Genomic DNA, 20,264 nt, shown 5'->3' with positions numbered 1-20,264 from the left:
AGGTGTCTCGATGGATCCGCCAAGCTCTTGGTCTACGAATACATGGAAGGAGGGAGCCTAGAGGACCTCGTTTCGGATAGGACGAGGTTGACGTGGAGGAGGAGGATCGACGTGGCGGTGGACGTGGCCCGGGCGTTGGTTTTCCTCCACCACGAGTGTTTTCCGGCCATCGTCCACCGGGACGTGAAGGCGAGCAACGTCCTGCTCGACAGTCACGGGAAGGCAAGCGTTACGGACTTCGGCCTGGCCAGAGTTGTGAAGGCTGGCGTTAGCCACGTCACCACGATGGTGGCCGGAACGGTGGGCTACGTGGCCCCGGAGTACGGGCAGACGTGGCAGGCGACCACGAAGGGTGATGTGTACAGTTTCGGGGTGCTGGCGATGGAGCTGGCGACGGGGCGGCGGGCGGTGGACGGAGGCGAAGAGTGCCTGGTTGAGTGGACGAGAAGGGTGATGGGGGGCGGCCGGAGAGGCGGCATGGTGCCGGTGGCGCTGATGGGGTCGGGGCTGGCGGAGGGGGCGGCCGAGCTCCGGGAGTTGCTGAAGCTTGGGGTGCGATGCACGGCGGAGGCGCCGGCGGCTAGGCCGAACATGAAGGAGGTGCTGGATATGTTGGTTAGGATTTCCAGTCATGGGAAGCTGAAGAGCCACGGCGGCTCTCCTCCATCACTGTAATTTGGTTCTGGTGTACAATTAAATTACAAAGGGCTCTGTAAAATTAACCTTCTTGTAGGAAAGTCTATAGCCATCAATATCATTCATTGATTTGAAGAAGAAATTGGTCGGCCCGGCCATCTAAAGCCGGAAAGAGAGAATTTGATCCATCCTCTTGTGTTGTGAATCTGAATAAGAAATTGATCAGATTACATACGTATGTATGTACATTGATCACGTGATTATATACGTATGAGTTCTACAGACTTAATTGTGATTATAAAGACTCAAAACCTGGGGGTTTGGTTTGAATTGATCAAGTGATTAATTAATAAGTTAGTCACATGATAATGCCTAGCTTCCACTATATTTTAGTTTTCATAACTTGAAGATAAGAAGCCTGGTGGGAATGAATGGTCGGCTCGGCCCATAAGAAGGAAATTAAATAGTTCTAAGTCATTCACAAATATTTGGGCCATCCTTCATGTAAGAAGCCCATAACATAAAATCCACAAATTTTTTCTTTGATAATTGATTTTCAACTTTTATGGTGACAATGAACTAATATTCTAGTGGTTCTTGTTGATGGTAGTGAGGAGTGAGTGACCTTTCCCAGGGCTGTGGAGCCCCTACAAATGGGCTGGCCACTGTCTCCCTGAAAACAAAAGATTTTCAATAGTGGACATTTCACCCATCAGTAGTCATCAGTCGCCTGAAAATGGGTTCCTCTTCGGCCTCAGTTTTGAACAAACACATCATTCATGCTCCACGTCTTGTTTCTGGGAGGGATAGCCCCCACATGGGTTGTTTCGTTTAAAATCCTTATGTCGTATCACATAAAGTCGGCAATGGAGCATCTTATATTAACTCTTTGTATGCACAACTCAACTTTTGTTCCTTCTGATCCAGAAGGGGTGATCGGAAAAACTCAAGACGGGGACGATTCATAAGACGAAAGATAGATAGCATCTACAAATACTCTGACGCTCAAATAAATAAGATTTCAAAATAATAAAATTTTTATAAACAGAAAAAAAAATATACTTTGATTGATGATAGATCTGTTTAGAATACAAGGATCTTGACATAGCGATGAAAGGACAAGAGATGCTCCTGAATTGACATGGATGGAATGAGTTCAAGAGATAGTCTAATACTGAACAATAGACTTATTTGTTAGGCCAATGTCCACTTTAAAAAAGATAATAAAAAAGGAAAAATTTGATAAAAAATGTGGTCATATTTTAATCATCAAAAAGTGTTGATATTGGTCCAATGAAGCAGCTGGGTAGGCTGTGAAAGGGGTCCTCCTGGGCATCAAATATTGTGACCAAATAAATAATGGTTGAGTTGGATCAAAGATTCACATATGATTAATGGCACTGAAACTTGGTACAGTGGCCTCTAGGGCACATGATACATATCTTGATGATTTTGAGGATGGAAATATTCCATGGGGGGTGGGGACAAAGAATTGCTATATTTGGTGGTGAAAAAGTGTGAGCATATATTTCTACTTAGATCAGAACAGACAGAAGTGAAGTGGTGGAGCTGCATATATCATATCATATTTATAGATGTGGCCACCATCAACTCTCAATATAGCAGTCTATATGATTTTCTACCCCCATGATATAGAATTTGTGGGATTTCTTCTCTTGTTTCTCTCTCTGAAAGTGCAAAAGCATATTTATGCATTTAAATTTTTGCCTTTTTTCAGAATCCTATATTTTTTTTGTAATTTTCAATTTGCTCTTAAATTTAGACCAAAAACATATTTATGTTCCTAAATTTTTGAATTTTTTGTTATAAAACCTTAAATTTTTTATGATTCCAAACGTGTCACTGAAATGCGCAAAATCACTCACTTAAACACTGAGATAGCAAATAATATGCAAGAGTGTTGACGTAACAATTTTTTGACATCTCCTCGACTTTGTATTTCTCTCTAGTATTTTCATTCTCTCCAATATCTCCTTAACTCTATCTTTTTTTTCGACAACCTATCCTTAGCTTTTTCTCTTTCTTTGATATTTTCTTAACTCTCTCTTTCTCTTTGACTATATATCCTGCAAGAAATAATACCTCTAGACTAGCCCTATCTTTGATCCCCTTAGGCGGCCGTGCAATAATCGACTTGGGCACATCAATAACTCGTTTAACCCAACCGATCTACGTAACTCAACAAAAAGAGATGTCGAAAAGAGATGAGATGCTGCCAAAAAGAGAAAGAGAATTAAGAAGATACTGAAAAACTGTGACGTTAGTATGCATGTATATTATTTACTAATCATTATATGATTAAATGAGTAATTTTACACAATTCAAGTCCACGTTTAAAATCACAAAAGGTTTAGAGGAATAAAAATACTTTTAGCCTAAGTTCAGACACATATTTAAAATTATAAAAAATTTAAAATTTTATAAAAAAAATATAGAAGTTCAAAGGCATAAATATCATTTTGCCCAAACCTTTCCATTAGAAATAGCTTATACATGCATGCATACATACATACATATATGTATATAACATATGCATGGATCCCAAATCCCACCCAAAACAAAAAAAATAGAAATTTTGATTTTGATTTATTGGGTTTCGGAGAGGAAAGAGTGAATTAATAATTGGGGAAGAATATTGCTGGCTTAATATGCTATATTGTGTGATTAGCTATGTAAAAAGTCACTTTTGTCTCTTTTTACATTTTGTAAGACGTGACTTTTTACCTTACAAAATATATATATAAATAAAATAAAACTCAAAAGTGACTTTTCACCTGTTTAGACAACACACATCAATTACTATAACTAAGATGGTATAAATAATTTTTGTTGAAGAATCTTTTAAGCATGAAAGGGAATGAGTACAAATGCGAGATGGGGCAATAAAATAAATGTTTTGTTATCTGATATAATTAATATAATAATTTTATTAAAATAAATAATAAATAAAATATTTTTTTTAAGAGACGCCGGGGAAAGGGGGCGCCAAGGATACATGAAGCGTTAGGTGAATGAATCTAAAACATCACGGGATGTTTGATTTTATTGTTAATTTTTATGATTTTTTATTAGAATTAAAAATTAAAAATTTGGTCAAAAATATATTTATGCTCTTAAATTTTTACACTTTTTCATGTAAAATCTTAATTTTTTTGTGATTTTAAATATGTCTCTAAATTTACACCAAAAATATATTTATGTTCTTAAACTTTTGCCTTGTCCTGTGGAACTTAGCTTTCCATGATTCTAAATGTATTATCAAATTGTACAAAATTATTTATTCAAATACCTACCCAATAAGTGATTTGCATGTACATTGATGTGGTAGTTTTTCGACGTTTCCTCAATTTTTTTTTTTCCCAACATCTCCTCTCTCTTTTCAATATCTCCTTAACTTCTCTATCTTCGACAACATTTCTTTAGCTCTCTATTTTTCTCTTTCTCCAACTACATTTCTTCTTTCTGGAGTCTCTTCTAGCTGCATCTCTTAGAAAAAATGTAACACCTAGACTGGCATCTTCTTCAATCCCTCCAAATGACAGGATGATCAATGACGTGGGCACGTTACTAACTAATCTAATCCAATCGGCCTATGTAGTCCAATCGTAAGAGATGTGCGAGACACTAGAGCAAGAGAGGGATAGTTGATGAGACGTTGAAAAACTATCACGTCAATACATATGTATATTTCTTGTTGGTCAAGTGTTTAAATGAATGATTTTACATAGTTAAAAATCACAATAAAAATAGCAAAAAGTTCAGGGATATATTTGAAATTACGAAAAATTCATGAGCAATACAATAAATATTCTTTACACATATATTTAGTTATTTGTTGGGTCATGATAAGCTGGGATTCACACCAGTAGTCGTGGGTTCGATTCCTTGTCCTGTACATTGAAATAAAACTCTTCACCTATGATTTATCTCTTTTTTCAAAATTGAGAGTACGATTAATAGGAGATTGCACAAAGCGGTGACCTAAAGAATATTTATTGTATTGACAAAATTAATGAAAACTAAAATAATTAAAGTAGTCTTGTATTAATGATACATGATGACTAAATATCATGAATCTTTTTAAAAAGGAATTAAACATCACAAAATATATAGGCATTAATCTAGGTAGCTATATAGCCTAGAGATCGTACCTAGAGAACAAAGCATGTATGCACGCACCTTCGAGAGCATTGGCATGGAAGATGCATGATTCACCGCCAAGGCCAAGGCCAAGGCCAAGGCCATGGCCATGGCCATGGCAATTGAAGAAAACAAAAGCCGACAGTTGTCCGACTCAGAAGCGCAATAGACGGGATCCATACGGCACATCACAGACAGACGACGATAGCCAAACCAAACGAAGCCAACACGCTTACTTTTTGTAATATATCCATCCCTTTTGCAAAAGCCCTTCTAAAGCAAGATCTCTTGGTGATCCAAAACAATGAATAAGGCAGCTAGATTCCTCACAAAGGCGTGGAAATTTCTGGGCTAGGCATGCAGCTACCTAGCTAGCTAGCTAGCTACCTGTGTCTATCGAGCATTGAGAGTGATCCCTTGAATTTCAACTAGTTCATGTCTTGCCGGACCTAGACACGTCATTTCTATACCTAATTCAAACATTCAGGTGCTATTATTTTCGTGCTTTAATTTTTTATTTTGAGTTTTAAATTTATTTTTAATTTTATATTTTAAAATTTTTAAAAATATATATTTTATGATATTTTATTTAATAAATTTAATTATTAAATAATATAATTAACTCTTCTTAATATAAAATTTTATATTAATTATTATTATACATAATATATGTAATATGCTTAATAATATAGTATATGTTATCTTATATTTTTAATTATAATATAAATATATTATATTTTAAAAATTTTAAATAAATATATAATTTTATTTTCAAAATTTAAGAATATATTTTTTTCTTTTTCTTCTTCTATTCTCTCCGCTGCTTGCATCTTCTCCGTCGTCAGCGATCACCACCAATCAGAGATTCACATGATCAGAGCCTATCATTAGAAATGTTAAGTTAAGGAGATTAACATACACAAAAATATGCCAAATTTAACGGCTGAATTTTTATAGATATGATTTTTAATTTTCAACCAAAACTAAAAAACTCACTACCAGAGGTCTCTTTCATGTCATCGAAAAGGGGATTAGGGTCATCGTCATGGTTGATGACGCGTCATTGGCAGTCGAAGGCTCCATGACCGTGAATATTGCCTTTTGCCTTTACTAGTCGTCAATTTTCTCCTTCGACGCATCATCTCCAATCGTGACCTCTCAAGCGCCTCCGCCATGTTCGACTGACCATGGCCTTATACATCACCATGGTCATCGATCTTTATTGCTCTGCCATAGCTTTCATTTCTTACTCTCGCCATGGTAGTGAATGTTGTTTGGCCATTGACATCATCGAGCCATCATCGTCAACTACATGTGGTCGTTGGCGATGGAGCATGAAGGAGAAAAGAGGAGTCGTCATCGTCGATGGTGGGCGCAGTTGACGAAAGCTTGAGAAAAAAAAAAAAGAGAGGAGAAAGAAGAGAAGAGATGAGACACAGAGAGATTTGTCGAGATTGAGGGTGGGGGAAAGGGCGTGTTTTCTATATTTTGATATTTTCAATATGTTTTGACTGAAAATATTTAGATTTTTTTATAATTTTTTTATTTTTAAAAATAATAAAATAAATATATTTTTAATATTTAAAAAATTTTAAAACTAAAAACAAATTAAACACAACAAAGAAAACACAGTCATAATGGTCTCAGGATTCATTAACTTCACTGGGGTTGACAATAATAGTAGATTTTTACTCTCTGTTGGACTTACTGTGGGTGCATGTTAAATTTGTGTGTGTTCTAATTTTTATTTCATATTTCTTAACTTAGACAAAATTTAGACTAGGCAGAAAGCTAGGCATAAGTATGTGGGTGGGGTGGGGTGTTGGAGATGGATGGGTAGGGTAGGGTAGTGATTTCAAGTCATGCAAACATCTTTGTCATTTCTCACGTGAATACTGTACTGGGAAAGACACTACTCGAGTGCTTTCCCACCTTCCAAACAGTGCATATGGCCTTGGTTGCCAGAAGAAAAAAAAAAACGAAAAGGAAATTTTATTAAGTAGCTAGTGCTCCCCTTTCTTCGGGTTTTGTCCTTAAATAGGTAGCTAGCTAGCTATATTTATGTACGGTTGAGTAGCATTCATGCATATATATGAGTGTTGATGAGAAGCAAACTCATCGCCAGAGATTGAATTAAGGAAGGAGATAGAGAAAGATGGAGAACTCTGAAAGAAGAGAGATGAATCAGCAGCGGCAGCAGGATGTTTCACTTCATGAACTCAGAGACAGGCTTGCAGAGTTTGCTAGGGTTAGGGGATGGGAACAGTATCACAGCCCTAGAAATCTCCTCTTAGCTCTGGTAATTAATTAATTAAGCTAACCTACCTTCTTACTAATTACACTCTCTCTCTCTCTCTCTCTCTCACACACACACACACATGTTTGGTTTGTTGCGTGAAAACTTATTAATTATATTAGTCATGCCATCCAAAGGATTAAACCCTTTTTAATTAGGATTAATTTTGTATTTGACCATGATGCACGGCTGATGGTGGGTGCAGGTGGGGGAGGTTGGGGAGCTGTCAGAGATATTCCAATGGAGAGGAGAAGTGGCAAGAGGGCTACCAAACTGGAGCTCAGACGAGAAGGAGCATCTGGAAGAGGAGCTCTCCGATGTGCTGCTCTACTTGGTTCAGCTTGCCGACGTCTGTGGCCTTGATCTTGGGAAGGCTGCTCTCTCCAAGATTCTCAAGAACGCTCAGAAATACCCCCTTCTCATCAACCGCTCTTCTTCATTATCTTCTTCTTCTTCTTCTTAATTATGTCATTATTAATACTCTCTCCCCGCCTTTCTGCATGCATGCCTGTCTGCCTTCACTTCTTTGCTAATTTAAACCTAGCTAGCTACCTAGTTTTGCAGTCATCTTGACATGATATTAATTAATAATAATTAATCTCATTAGTAGTAATTAGTATTTCTATTTGTATGGATGTTTGTTGGGATTATTATCTTTGCGCGATCTTTTATTATTTGTGTTCTCGATTTCGACAGGGAAAGTAAATCACAGACAAGTCTTTACTCCTTATCTAGACCGAATATCGAACTTGTGATCTAAAGATGCCAACCCTTAACATATTATTTATTTACCACTTAACCTATATCTATATATGTTTGCTTATATGCTGTCATGTTCCTCCACTTTGGTTGCAAATGGAGACGAGAGCTCAACGTATTCGTATTAAAAAATATTATATTATATTCAAGCTTTCGTTAGTTTGTTAGGTGTTTTATTGCGTTTACACTTCATTTGAGTCGCAAGTTTAAAATTGAGGTTTGAACTTTTACCTCAACAGACTGCTTAAGATTATGCCATGGCAGCTTAATTATTAATTACTGATCTGTTTCGTTAATTTGTGCGTCATTTTCGTTGCTGTTTATATATACGATCTTTAGCAAAAGCTAGAGATTGAAGAACATCAATAATTGCAGTTGCTTTTGCTAATTAATTAAGCCACAGATATAGACAGATAGATACATAATTGGAGACTTCATGTTCATGAAAAAGATGATGGGGCTTGCAATTAATTATTTGCTAATTCCAAACCCTTTTGAAGGCATTGATGATTGATCATTGATGGATCGATCCATCATCATCATCATCATCAACTTGGTAATTCATTGGAAGCCATATATAGTGCTTTGCTGGCCCCAAAGGGCACCAAGATTGCATCTTTTAACCAAGCATGCATGCCCAGAAACAGGTGCATTTTGGAAGTCGGCGTGTTTATCCAATTATATATGCAGTCGCTATGCTATGCTATGCAAACGCAAGCATTTGCTCCACTTTCCTTCCTGGGTTCGATGGGTGTTATGTTAAGCACTTTGACAGTTATTATATCCATCTCTCAACAGGTAATGATCGGATCGAAACTTTAAAATTCTGGATAATCACCTTTAAAAGTGGTGCCACAATCAGAACCCATTATCCAACCGCGCGCCATTAATTAAAGTTGATCATAGAAGTCATATATATCATTAATTAACCATTAATATTCTTTCTCAGATAAAATACAAAATATCCATCCATTAATCATTAACTAGTGATCAACCCGAGAGAGTTTAATTTAAAAATAAAAAAATAAATTTATTATTTTAAATAATTTTAACAAAATTAATAATTATAATTTTTGTTTAATCTTTAATTATTTATCAAAATTTAAGTTTAATTAATTATTTGTTATTCAATATGCTAATAGAGAATACTTTTAATTCAATATATTGTTATTCAATGTGTTAAAGAATAATTAACACATTAAGTAAGTCATTTGATAAAATACTTATAAAATTTTTATTTATTATGTTATATTTATTTATAAATAAATATTATAAAATCTATAATATATCCACTCAAATACGTTCATTATTTTTTATTTATTATATTATAATTATAAATATAAATTAAAATTCTTAAATATAAGTAAGAATCAGTTTTTTCAATAATAACAAAATTTTAAAAATATGAATTTTGATTTCTTCCATAGTCTTAAAAATGTGATACTTTAAATATTAATTAGCATTGAAAAATCCTAGCATTTGACAACCTTAAATTTTTTTTATGAATTTGTTAAGATACCACATTTTTAAGACTATAATATAATTATTAAAGTAATTAATAATTAATTAATCACCATTTAATTTAATGCAAGTTTTTGAAGGAAAAAATTCACCATTGATTGACACTTGGCAAAATACTTTGTTTGACTATCATATTTTAATATTATATAAATATAAATAGAATAAAGATATAAAGATGATATTTTTAATAAATGGACAATTTTCTATGACTTAATTAATAGTTTAAGTTATCTATTAATATTTCTCATAAAACCCATGTAAATTTAATACAAATTTTATAGGCAAAAAACAGTTTGACAGATTTTTTGAGAGAACAAAAATTTACAAACTATTATACTTTAATATAATATATTATATATTATTATATTATACAAAGATAAGATTTTATTTAATAGATAATTTTCTATGACTTAGTTAATACTTTAAGTGTCCATTCATATTTTTCATAAATAGTATTTATTTTTGATTGATTGACGAATTAATTGATGAGAATATCTAACAGAAAATATTTATTTCTGATTAATTAATAATATTGAAAAATTCATACAAGTTTAATACAAATTTTAGATGTAAAAAATAGTTTGGCAGATTTTTGGAAGAAATAAATATTTGCATACTATTCTACTATATATTATATATTATATATCATATATAATATTTATATTATATTATATAAAGATAGAATTTTATATAAATGAATAATTTTCTGTGATTTAATTAATAGTTTAAGTGTCTATTCATATTACTCATAAATAGTATTTATTTTTGATTGATTGACAAATTAATTAAATATTTAATATTCACATAATAATATATTGAAAAACCTATGATTAGTATTAAAAAACTCGTGTATTTAAAATCTATTATTAATTTTATAATAATTAGTACATATTATTTCAAAGTAATTGGAAGATTTAAATTATTAATGTAAATTACAAAATATAAATTATTAATGCAATAAGTACTAAATTCAAATCATTGATGCAAGTTTTTGGGAAAATTTTTATTACTATTTATTATTTCAAAGCAATTGGAAGATTTAAATTATTAATGTAAATTATAAAATATAAATTATTAATATAATAAGTATTAATTGTAAATCATTAATGCAAGTTTTGGAGAAAAATTTCTTTTTTCAAGACTATCCTACTTTTATATATAATATATAATATTTATATTATATTATATAAAAATAGAATTTTGTATAAATGAACAATTTTCTGTAACTTAATTAATAGTTTAAGTGTCTATTCATATTCTTCATAGATAGTATTTATTTTGATTGATTGACGAATTAATTAAATATTTAATATTTACACAATAATGTATTAGAAAACTCATGATTAGCATTGAAAAACTCGTGTATTTAAAATTTATCATTAATTTTACAATAATTAGTACATATATATTATTTCAAAATAATAGAAAGATTTAAATTATTAATACAAATTATAAAATATAAATTATTAATGCAATAAGTACTAAATATAAATCATTAATGCAAGTTTTGGGGAGAAATTTTATTACTATTTATTATTTCAAAGTAATTAAAAGATTTAAATTATTAATACAAATTCTAAAATGTAAATTATTTATGTAATAAGTATTAATTATAAATTATTAATACAAACTTTTGAAAAAAATTTCTTTTTTCAAGAATATCATACTTATATATATATAAAGATACTTAAGAGGAGGGTTTGGAAATCTATAATCTTCATTTGTTACAAATTGCTTAACTAGAAAAAAAATTGGTATTTTACGTTGATTTGGCATATATAATATTGAATCATGCTAAATGTATATTATTTTTGTATATATTGGGCTACACAAAAGGATATTATGCGTCTCATAAGAGACATTTTTGTCATTAATACATCTTTATATAATTTAAAATATATATAAAGATATACCAATAATATTATTTTATAATATTAGTGGGCGATCATCAATAATTAATTATCAAGACAGGCCAAAAGAAAGAAATTGTTTAAAGCAGCTTGTCACACATCAACAATACATATCACATCATTATCAAAAGTTTACTTTCTGTCTCGATTGTCAATTCATGGTTTAGTGACAATCCTACTAACCCACCGTAGGATTTATTTATTCTTATCCCCAACACAACAGGTCAAACTTCCTTTCTTTTCCAGCTGCCCATTATTGGGTTTTAAAATAAAGAGAATAATTTATAATTAACTCAAAATAAATGGACCAAATCTTTGGATTTAGAGGCATGTTAAGCCGGTATTTAGATCGATTTAAAGCTAGGCTGGAGTTTAAGATTTATTAGAAAAAATAATATTATTATTATCGCTTGAACACAATAATAATTTTAGTATTTAAAAATATTATTGTCAAATCACTTAAATTTATAAAAAAAAATTATAAACGGTATAGAAAATTTTTAATATTTAAATTAAATATTAAAAATAATGAATTGTTGATGATCATTTTTTAAAATGAAGGTCTACTTATTTATATAGAAGAATAAAATAATTATAAATTTTTTAAGATTAGAATTATTACAAATGATGTTTATTTATAATTCTTGATAAATGATATCTATTATTTTGATAAAACTTTTGAAAAAAAAAATAAATATCAAAATTATCTAATCTATGCACTATATGACACCTTCCCAGTTCACGGGAATAATGGTCTTCATCAGAGGATGGGGATGGCTTACTGCCGAGCAACTTCTGGGCACTCTCCCAAGGTCCGATCTCCTGGGGGTTGCCTTTCACCAGGAGCCTGCTACTTAGTGCTTGGCTATAATTGGCCTTTGGGAGACCCTTGCGATCTCTCTTATGGTCTCCCGTGGCCGGCTTTTGGGGCGGTCTCCCGCGGCTGTCTTTCTGGTTGGCCCGGCTATTTAATTTTTAATTTTGATATTTTCATCATGATACATCAATTATAATAATTTCATAATTATATGACTTATAACTCTTTAATCAACTGTATCTTTTTATTTAAAATTCTCGACTTAAAACTTAGAAATCAAATTTAAATACATAGGAAGAATATGTTTATTACTATAAGTATTGAGACGACAACTTAAAATATCTGAAGTGAAATTTGATAGAATCATCATATTTTAAATGAAAATATATTTTTTTTAAGAATTTAGAACATATGATAATATAAAGGCAATCTTTATATATTAAATTACTAAGAGTCTCTTGAGAAATTGTCAATTTTCAGTTAATTCTTATTTTATACGACATTTTCAGTTAATTTATTTTTCTTAGGATTGCCCACACAAAGCACAAGACTGACAAGAGTTTTATGGGCCACTAGGTGGGGGCCCATTTAGCGAACCATTATAAATAAAAGTAGGATCCGTGAAGCTGGTCTCTGGAAGATATATTGGGCCCAAAATGAATACCGAATATAATAACACTAACTACCCTAAACTGAAATAAACGGGCAATTGCCTATCATATATAATATGAAGGGTGTATCCTACATAAAAATACATATATTATATAGTCTTTACATAAAGATTTATTTTTCATGTGTAAACACACTCTTTCTATTATATATCACACTCTTTATATTGCATAAGGTATTGATGATTTTAAATAAACTTCATTTTTTAAGTAATCAATGTGATCTTATTCCGTAATCTTTGAAACTATTAGTGTCATTTAGGGTTTAGAATTTTTGTTGTGGGAAAAATTATTTTTAGAGATCATCAAAATTACAATTGTTCCTTCCTAATCAAAAATGGAGGTGATCGGAGGCGGGGTCGCAACAGCAAGGCGCGAGCTCCAGTGATGGGTCCATCTGGGGGGACGATTGGCATCTACAAGCACTTTGATGCTCAAGTGAATAAGAGTAAAAAAAAAATGAGGCAGTGTATTAGTAGGTCAGATGGTAGAACATACCTTAGTTCTAAAAAGAACTAACTGATATAGGAGAAAGATACGTCATCCTGCATGCATACATCATGCGTTTGCAGGTGATGGAATTGACTATCTGGCATCGATGAAAATTCTCAGACGATAGTATGATGGAGACGGGAGCCTCATTAATGTGGATAGGATCCATCATTAATAAGGATGAAATTTAAGGCGGCTCTGTGAATACCCGGTGAGAGTTTGCAATGATGTCATGGCAGATTGACACAGGGCCAAGATTAGGCCCAAAAGGAGGATCGAGATTAGACCCGGACTATCCAACAATGTAAGTGAGTTGAAGGTCTCGACTTCAAGTTTCTTGAATCTTGATTGTTTTTTAATTTGGTTCTGATTAATATAATATTATTTGTTAAAAAAGAAAATAATTTTTTTTCAAGAAAAATTCAATCTTGGAACTTCAAATAATAATGGTTAATTTTTTTTTTAAACAAAATATGTCTCCTTTCTCTCTCTTTGAAAATAAAAAAATCCATTGCAATTTTACAAACCTAGCTTAGTCTAAAATCCATAACTCTTGGCTTTCAATTAATCTAGATCACATTTGCATTGATAATAAGAAACACACACACATACTTATTTATACATAGAGAGGTTGGCGATGGTGATTGACATTTGACAATAAGAAAAAGATTGTCAAAGATGACAACCTCTTCAATCAAGTAATTAAGCTTGATGTTCATGTGTTTATAAAGATTTTTTTCTCTTTTGCCAACAACCATCATTGAGAAAGAAAGTTCATTACTTGCTCCACGAACGTAGCACGATTAATTCTTAAGTAACAAATTATACTCAAGAAAGTTCATTATTTAGGTCGGTATAATGAGAAAACTCCTTGATTTTATCAAGTCAAGTAGAATAGAATAGAATAGAATAGATGGGAACTGTATATTTTATACGAGAAAATCATGGTTGGTTGGTGGGTTGGTTGGTTGCTGGGAGAGGTTGATTCAGTCCGTTGCCGCTTCAACGTTGGGGTTGACCGGTTTCCTAATTTTCTATGGGAAGAGAATTGATTACATCACATAATAATAATGATAATGGTAATAATATTCAGATGCCCACAAACACAATACTAAATTATTATTAAAATGGTTTGTTGCAGAAAAGAGAATCTCAATTGAGGGAACCCACTTCTCATACACTGGATCGAAAAAATCCAAACCAATCGTATAATAAATCAGAAGAAGGAACGAAACAGAGATGTGGACAAATCTAATGTCCCTTCTCATTTAAGTTTGTTCCTTCTTTAGATCTCTCTCTCTCTCTCTCTCTCTCTAATGTCCCTTCTCATGTAAGTTTGTTCCTTCTTTTAGATCTCTCTCTCTCTCTCTCTCGTAAAGACTGGTCCCAGCAGGCAGGCAGCAGATCCAAATCTCCAATTTTCAGGCAGTGTTTACTGCTCCATTATGAAGATCCCAGCTTTTTTATGACTTTTCAAAGTCACCCACTTCTGCTGTTCGAGCTCTTTGAGGCTCTGCTTTTGCCTAATCGCTGAATTCGTGGTTTTCAAAGGGGAGGCTCCAAGTGAGGTACTTAACCTTTCAGCTGCCTCTAAATTTCGAGATTTATCTGTGTAAATGTTTTAGGTTCTTCTATTGGATTTCCTGGGTTTCTTTGCTGTCTTTTGGGTGTTCGATGAATTCAATGGTCGATCAGAGTTTCATTTTTTTTTTTTTCTCCTTTTGCAATTGTTCTTCTTTAGGCCGTTAACAATTCTCTTTGAGAATCTCTCGTGTGGTTGAATTTCCCCAGTTTCTCCAGTTAGTCGAGCAATTTTGGTTCAAGTTTAGATATGGGTTTATTCTGCAATTTACCGAAATGGCTTAAAATTGAATTTTGATTCTCCCAAATATTTGGTATATAAGTTCCAATTACTGGTTTTCGTTTTAGGTGTAATTACTTCTGTTTTGTAACTTTGCTCTTGGAAGATGGATTTATGAATAATTAGTTGAGTTCATTTGCACGACTTTGGTGAATAATTTCTTTCTTTACGATTAAAATTATTCTTTTTTGCTATGCAATTGCCTTTTGATATTCGTCCCCGTGTGGAAAAGTTGACTTCATTGCCTTATTGGATGTTCTATTTTGAGATAGAAAGCCGTAGATTTGCAATTTTATGGTGGCGTTCTATTGTTCTTGATCGGTTAAAAGTTCAACTAAAGCAGGTCACTGGTGTTCAAGTTTGTTTGTCTAATTACTTGGATGTCCTCATCAAGCAGTTAAATTTTCAACTCAAATAGGTCATTGGTATTCAGGTTAGTTTGGCTAGTCAGCTGGATGTTCTTTCTCATTAAGTGGGTGCTTTCGTCTATAGGAGCACTCTTTTGCTAGAAGTTGACTCCTCTTCTACTATATGCAACTTCACCATTCATACCCTTATCATGAACACGAAGCATGGTGTCAAGGAGGCACAAATTCAATACTTCCTAGTCACAGTGTGCATGTATTTTGTCCTGCAGGGTATGGTGCTTCACAAGACTAATATATTAATTGTATGAATTTCTTTGCTCAATTCCTACTCTGCTTCAAACTGATCGTTGCAATTTCTCTTGGCACTCAAAATATAGGGCACCTGCTCCTACAACTGGTTCATATGGCTCTGCGCACATGTTTGTCACCAAACTTGTAAAAAAAATGCCACTAAAAATGTCCAGGCAAGGGTGTTTTGGTGTATGCTATTTGCAGATAATATTGTGTTGGTGGGTGAGACAAAAGAAAGCATGAATATTAAGCTCAAGATATGAGAAATACATGGAATCTAAATTTAGTAAATATATTAGTGTGAATGATGTTATGGTTAAATTGGAAGGTCAAGTCATACCAAGAAAAGATTAATTCAGATATGTTGGATCCGTTATCCAAAAAGATGAGGAGACTAATGAGCATAGAATTAAAATAGGATGGTTGAAATGTAAAACTGAATTTGGCATTTTATGTGATAGGAAGATTTCATTAAAGTTGAAATAAAATTCTATAACTCAAACCTGACCTTCTAGTCACAAAGGAGCAACCTAACCATCATTGTCTAAACTTGGCTTGTCTTCTATTTTTCCTTCTTTTTAAAGATACACTAAATTCTTTCTCTGTTTAGTTGTCTTGTAATGGTGCCAATGTATCTGTTATTAACTTGCAAAAGATTTGATGAATATTCCGTTTGGAGACTTTGGTAATATTTTAGCTCATTGATCTTTGAGCAGATGCCATACAGTTTAAATTTGATTAGCCAGTTGACTAACTTCCCACTTACATTGATGGACAGTGGATGGCAGATCATCTAGCTAAGAATTCTTTATACCAAGTTCATAAACAATAGTTGACTTTTTATTACACTTCAAAGGTTCCCTATGTAATTCAGCCCTTTCAGATGCTATTGTTATGTGTGAAAGTGTCTAATTTCTTGTTGGTTTGTAGTGAAACTCTTCTCTAACTGAAACTAAGAATGCTGAGTTTATATTGTCAATTACAATTGAACTATTTCTACTTTTTGGTTATTTTCAGTGACTGGAAGTGGAACAAGTATGGAGTGTACAGGCTTCCTCCAAGGATGCTACTCCAGTAGAGATCTTAATATGGGTGTTCATGGCAGTGCACCGCCCCCATGTAATAACGAGAGGATGTTCAAGAGCAGTTATTGCTACAATGTTTTCGTGCCATCACTTAGTAGGGACCAGTTTTTAGTCCATGAGAAGGAAATATTGAGACGGACAATACTCAAGCATGACCTGGTTTTCAGAGATCAGGTATGGTCCATCTGAATATTCAGTGCTGGGTTACTGAGGTTCTGTTGTTAGATTTCACACTTCGCTGCATTTGCATTTTGTACAGTTGTCATCGGTGAACTCTTTCTGTTCTGCATATAACTTTTTTGCAGAAATTTATGTCAATTCAAATTTTCTGAATGGCCAGTATTGAAATCCTTGAACTGATCGTAAGCATGACATGTTGGAGATTTTATTCATATGCTATTTCATTTAAAGGGATGTTGCAAAATGCTTCTATCATTATGTTTTTTTAACATTTTATATTCACTTTTGTGATCAAAATAGTTGTTAGGTCGGATGACTGATTATAGAGCTTGTTGTTTCATTTGCTTATAGTTAAAGGGTGGACATAATTCCCTGGGGAAAAAAAAAAAAACAGTATGTGGGCTTAAACCATAGAACAGGTATTCAAAGAACTAAAATAGAAGCTTTTTCCAGGCGATGCTTGCCCTATGCACAGTTCTCATCTTGAATGGGTTAAAGAAAATTTTCTGAAGATTTCATTTTTTCCTCAATCTGGTTCTCTTGGCACTCTTTTTCTGTATTGTTGAAGGGTCCATCCGGAGACCTGACAAATGGGTTTCTGTGTTTGAAATATGTTCTGCCATCCAGGTCAGTGAACTTCACCGCCTTCATAGAAGACAAAGGGAATTGATGGATGAAATTAGACGGGCAGAGATTGCTAAGCAGAACTTACAATTGCAGAGATCACAGTCCAATTCCTTATCTGATCAACGACAATGGCAAACCCCAGGCTTACCTTGGGTAAACCTCGCTGCAAGTAGACCATCTTTTTCAACAGCTGAAAACTTCCAATCTACTTCAAGCTTTATTGAGAGGAAAAGTACACGAGCAGAACTTGATACGGTGTTAGCTGAAGCCAATTTAGAAGAACGCAAGTTGTGGCATTCCAAGTCTAAGAAGAAAATGCTAGATCTCGAGCTTCCAGCTGATGAGTACATTGATAGTGAAGAGGAGGATCTGTATGGAAATGAAAAGGCTTCTAAAGGTCCTGAGTTGCCTTGTTATTCGTCAAAGAAACTGCCAGAGGATTCACGGAAGAGTGATCTTAAACTGTTTCCATGCAGCAATCTGCCCAACTCTATTTGCCATGGAGGTTCTTCTAGACCCGATCCTTTCTTTAGAATAACTAATGATTTCATTGACTTGAATGAACCGGTCTGGCTTAAGGCTGCAGCCGCTTCAAATCCATTCCGGCAGGGAAGGGATGCAGAAACTTGCTTGAAGACCACGTATCTGGAAGACAAGCAAGGAGAGCTTCTACCTAATTGTGATGAATACGGTGAGGATTATTTTCTTTTGTTTCTTAATTGTGTTCTTGGGCTCATGAACCATAGTGTCGTCATTCTTTTCAATCTCTAATTTCCATTCTAAGACAGATTTAGTAACTCAAATTTCCTTCCTCGAGGTTCCTCAGCAGGAATGTTATCCATGCCATGCAAACAATTAAAAGTCGAACTCCCAGCTGAATTCCCTACTGCCAATCCCTTGGACGACTGTGATAGAAAATTGCAAGATCAAGTTGCTGATTCTGTCAGAGAAAAATCAGAGAGAAATGCTTCTCTCTCTGATGATGACTATCGACAACTGGTCAGTCCTTGCTTACCCACCTCATGCCGCCTTGTTCCTCAGTCTGATGGGGTGAAGTCTCAGCCATTTTCATCCTGTCCAAAGCCAACACATTATGCAAATCAGAACCCTATAGCAGTTCAAGCCCTCCCGAGATTTAACAGTGTTTTGCCATCTTATATGAGCACTGAATCATCTTCGGGGAGTCCCCTGCTTAATGGAAACAGGTCTGATTGTAGCAGAAACATGAATAGACCTGGTGTCGGAAGTTTCAGCCCTCCTCAGAACAGCCATTGGTTTGGCTCCCAGTTAGAGACCACAACAGCAGCTAGCTTGCCATCAATCGGTTTTAGTCACCCGAACTATGATACTGCCACTGTCCATATGAACTGCTTTCAGAGGCCTGCTGCTGGGGATCCGAATTCTGCAAAGATTATGGATTTGAATATGCCTCCCGACGTTGAGACTGCAAATGGAGTGGAGAAGATTGAAGAATCACAAGCTACGTTGCTCGTGCCTCAAGAAAAGCTAGATTATGATAACACACCAAACGAGGAGAAAGAAGATTTATCACGGATAGATTTGGCCTCTTCACAAGCTTCTTCGACATCTGTCTCTCATGCCGGGCCAAAGAGGTTGAAGACTAGGGACTGCGCGGGTGATGAAAATATTCTTGTATCTGACAATTTTGACAAGCCTGGTGTCTGCACCAGCCAATTTCCTCATCTTTCTTCCTCTTCCAATTTCCATCCAGATGCGTCTGAAAAAAAGAACACTCAAAGTAGTCTGAAAGATGGAATGGTTAATGGCTACTCGGCTAGCAGTCCTCCAGCCAGCTCCGGGAAACTGTGCACTGCAGATAATGTATCTGTAGATATCATGGCTGATACCAAGCTTTCAGGGCTTGGAAATCAAATTGACTTGAACTCCTGCATAATTGAAAACGAACCCTTGCCAATTGTCAAAGTGAAAAACGCCATAGAAATAGATCTGGAAGCACCTGTTAGTCCTGAAAACCAGGAGCGTTCACCTCCCAGGGGAGACTCCGAGGAAAACCAACTGTACACACATTTCCAGTTGTCAGAAATGGAAGATAGGGACCAGAAGGACGAACTTGTCAGGATGGCAGCAGAGGCTATAGTCTTGATTTCAGCACCTTCTTCCGCAAGCTGTCGGTAGAGAACGCTGTTTTTGCTTGTCATTCATTGGATGGTTCTCCAACCGACTCCTTGCATTGGTTTGCGGGGATAGTTTCTTCATTTGGCAGTGACCTTCAGAATGAGGTTGGCGGGACTTTAGGTGCTGATCGTGGAGGCAATCAACATGAGCTTTCATCTGATCACGAGAGTGGGTACTTTGAAGCCATGGCAATGGAGTTTACCGACGCAGAGCTGGAGGAGTATTTGTGTAAGAGTAATGATCTAAAGCAGGAGGAAAGAGATCCCCTTTCACCAACCAAGCAGTCTAGGAGGGCTAGATCGAGGAGGGGGAGGCAGCGAAAGGACTTCCAAACCGAAGTTTTGCCTTCCCTTGCCACCCTATCGAGGCACGAGGTAGCTGAGGACCTTCTAACAATCGTAGGGCAGATGGAAGCTGCAGGTATCCCTACAGAAT

The 20,264-nt window shown here is 34.4% G+C and overlaps 3 protein-coding genes across 6 annotated transcripts in view; all 3 read left to right on the top strand.

The window, feature by feature from the left end:
* Positions 1-824, top strand: part of LOC127792894 (probable LRR receptor-like serine/threonine-protein kinase At1g74360) — a 31,433-nt gene extending 30,609 nt beyond the window's left edge. For all 3 annotated transcript variants that reach the window (XM_052323542.1, XM_052323543.1, XM_052323540.1), the window contains one exon: positions 3-824. In XM_052323542.1, coding sequence (XP_052179502.1) covers positions 3-675 — 673 coding nt within the window. In that variant the 3' untranslated portion in view covers positions 676-824. The remainder of the gene's footprint in view (positions 1-2) is intronic.
* Positions 825-6,814: 5,990 nt separating this feature from the next.
* LOC127792899 (uncharacterized) lies at positions 6,815-7,749 on the top strand. The gene is made up of 2 exons (XM_052323550.1): positions 6,815-7,096; positions 7,299-7,749. Exons 1-2 carry the CDS (start codon positions 6,953-6,955, stop codon positions 7,554-7,556), a joined length of 402 nt encoding a protein of 133 aa, XP_052179510.1. The 5' UTR covers positions 6,815-6,952; the 3' UTR covers positions 7,557-7,749.
* A 6,663-nt stretch (positions 7,750-14,412) lies between these two features.
* LOC127793185 (uncharacterized) lies at positions 14,413-19,834 on the top strand. Of its 2 annotated transcripts, none has more exons than XM_052323982.1 (4): positions 14,413-14,828; positions 16,798-17,039; positions 17,673-18,363; positions 18,502-19,834. In XM_052323982.1, exons 2-4 carry the CDS (start codon positions 16,818-16,820, stop codon positions 19,827-19,829), a joined length of 2,241 nt encoding a protein of 746 aa, XP_052179942.1. In that variant the 5' UTR covers positions 14,413-14,828; positions 16,798-16,817; the 3' UTR covers positions 19,830-19,834. The 2 variants fall into 2 exon arrangements, with proteins under 2 accessions (XP_052179942.1, XP_052179941.1); XM_052323981.1 differs by having other exon boundaries at positions 14,414-14,828; positions 18,499-19,834.
* The last annotated feature ends 430 nt before the right edge of the window (positions 19,835-20,264 follow it).

Source organism: Diospyros lotus, unplaced genomic scaffold (genome assembly GCF_014633365.1).
Source record: "Diospyros lotus cultivar Yz01 unplaced genomic scaffold, ASM1463336v1 superscaf1, whole genome shotgun sequence".
NCBI classification, from domain to species: domain Eukaryota; kingdom Viridiplantae; phylum Streptophyta; class Magnoliopsida; order Ericales; family Ebenaceae; genus Diospyros; species Diospyros lotus.
Note: the sequence above shows the minus strand (reverse complement) of the source record. Positions and strands in the feature narration are given on the sequence as shown.

Coding starts and splice junctions, on each gene's coding strand:
- LOC127793185 (XM_052323981.1), top strand. CDS start 16,818: ATGGAGTGTACAGGCTTCCTCCAAGGATGCTACTCCAGTAGAGATCTT. Junction 17,040..17,672: donor ACCTGGTTTTCAGAGATCAG/GTATGGTCCATC, acceptor TCTGCCATCCAG/GTCAGTGAACTTCACCGCCT. Junction 18,364..18,498: donor ACCTAATTGTGATGAATACG/GTGAGGATTATT, acceptor GAGGTTCCTCAG/CAGGAATGTTATCCATGCCA.
- LOC127792899 (XM_052323550.1), top strand. CDS start 6,953: ATGGAGAACTCTGAAAGAAGAGAGATGAATCAGCAGCGGCAGCAGGAT. Junction 7,097..7,298: donor GAAATCTCCTCTTAGCTCTG/GTAATTAATTAA, acceptor TGGTGGGTGCAG/GTGGGGGAGGTTGGGGAGCT.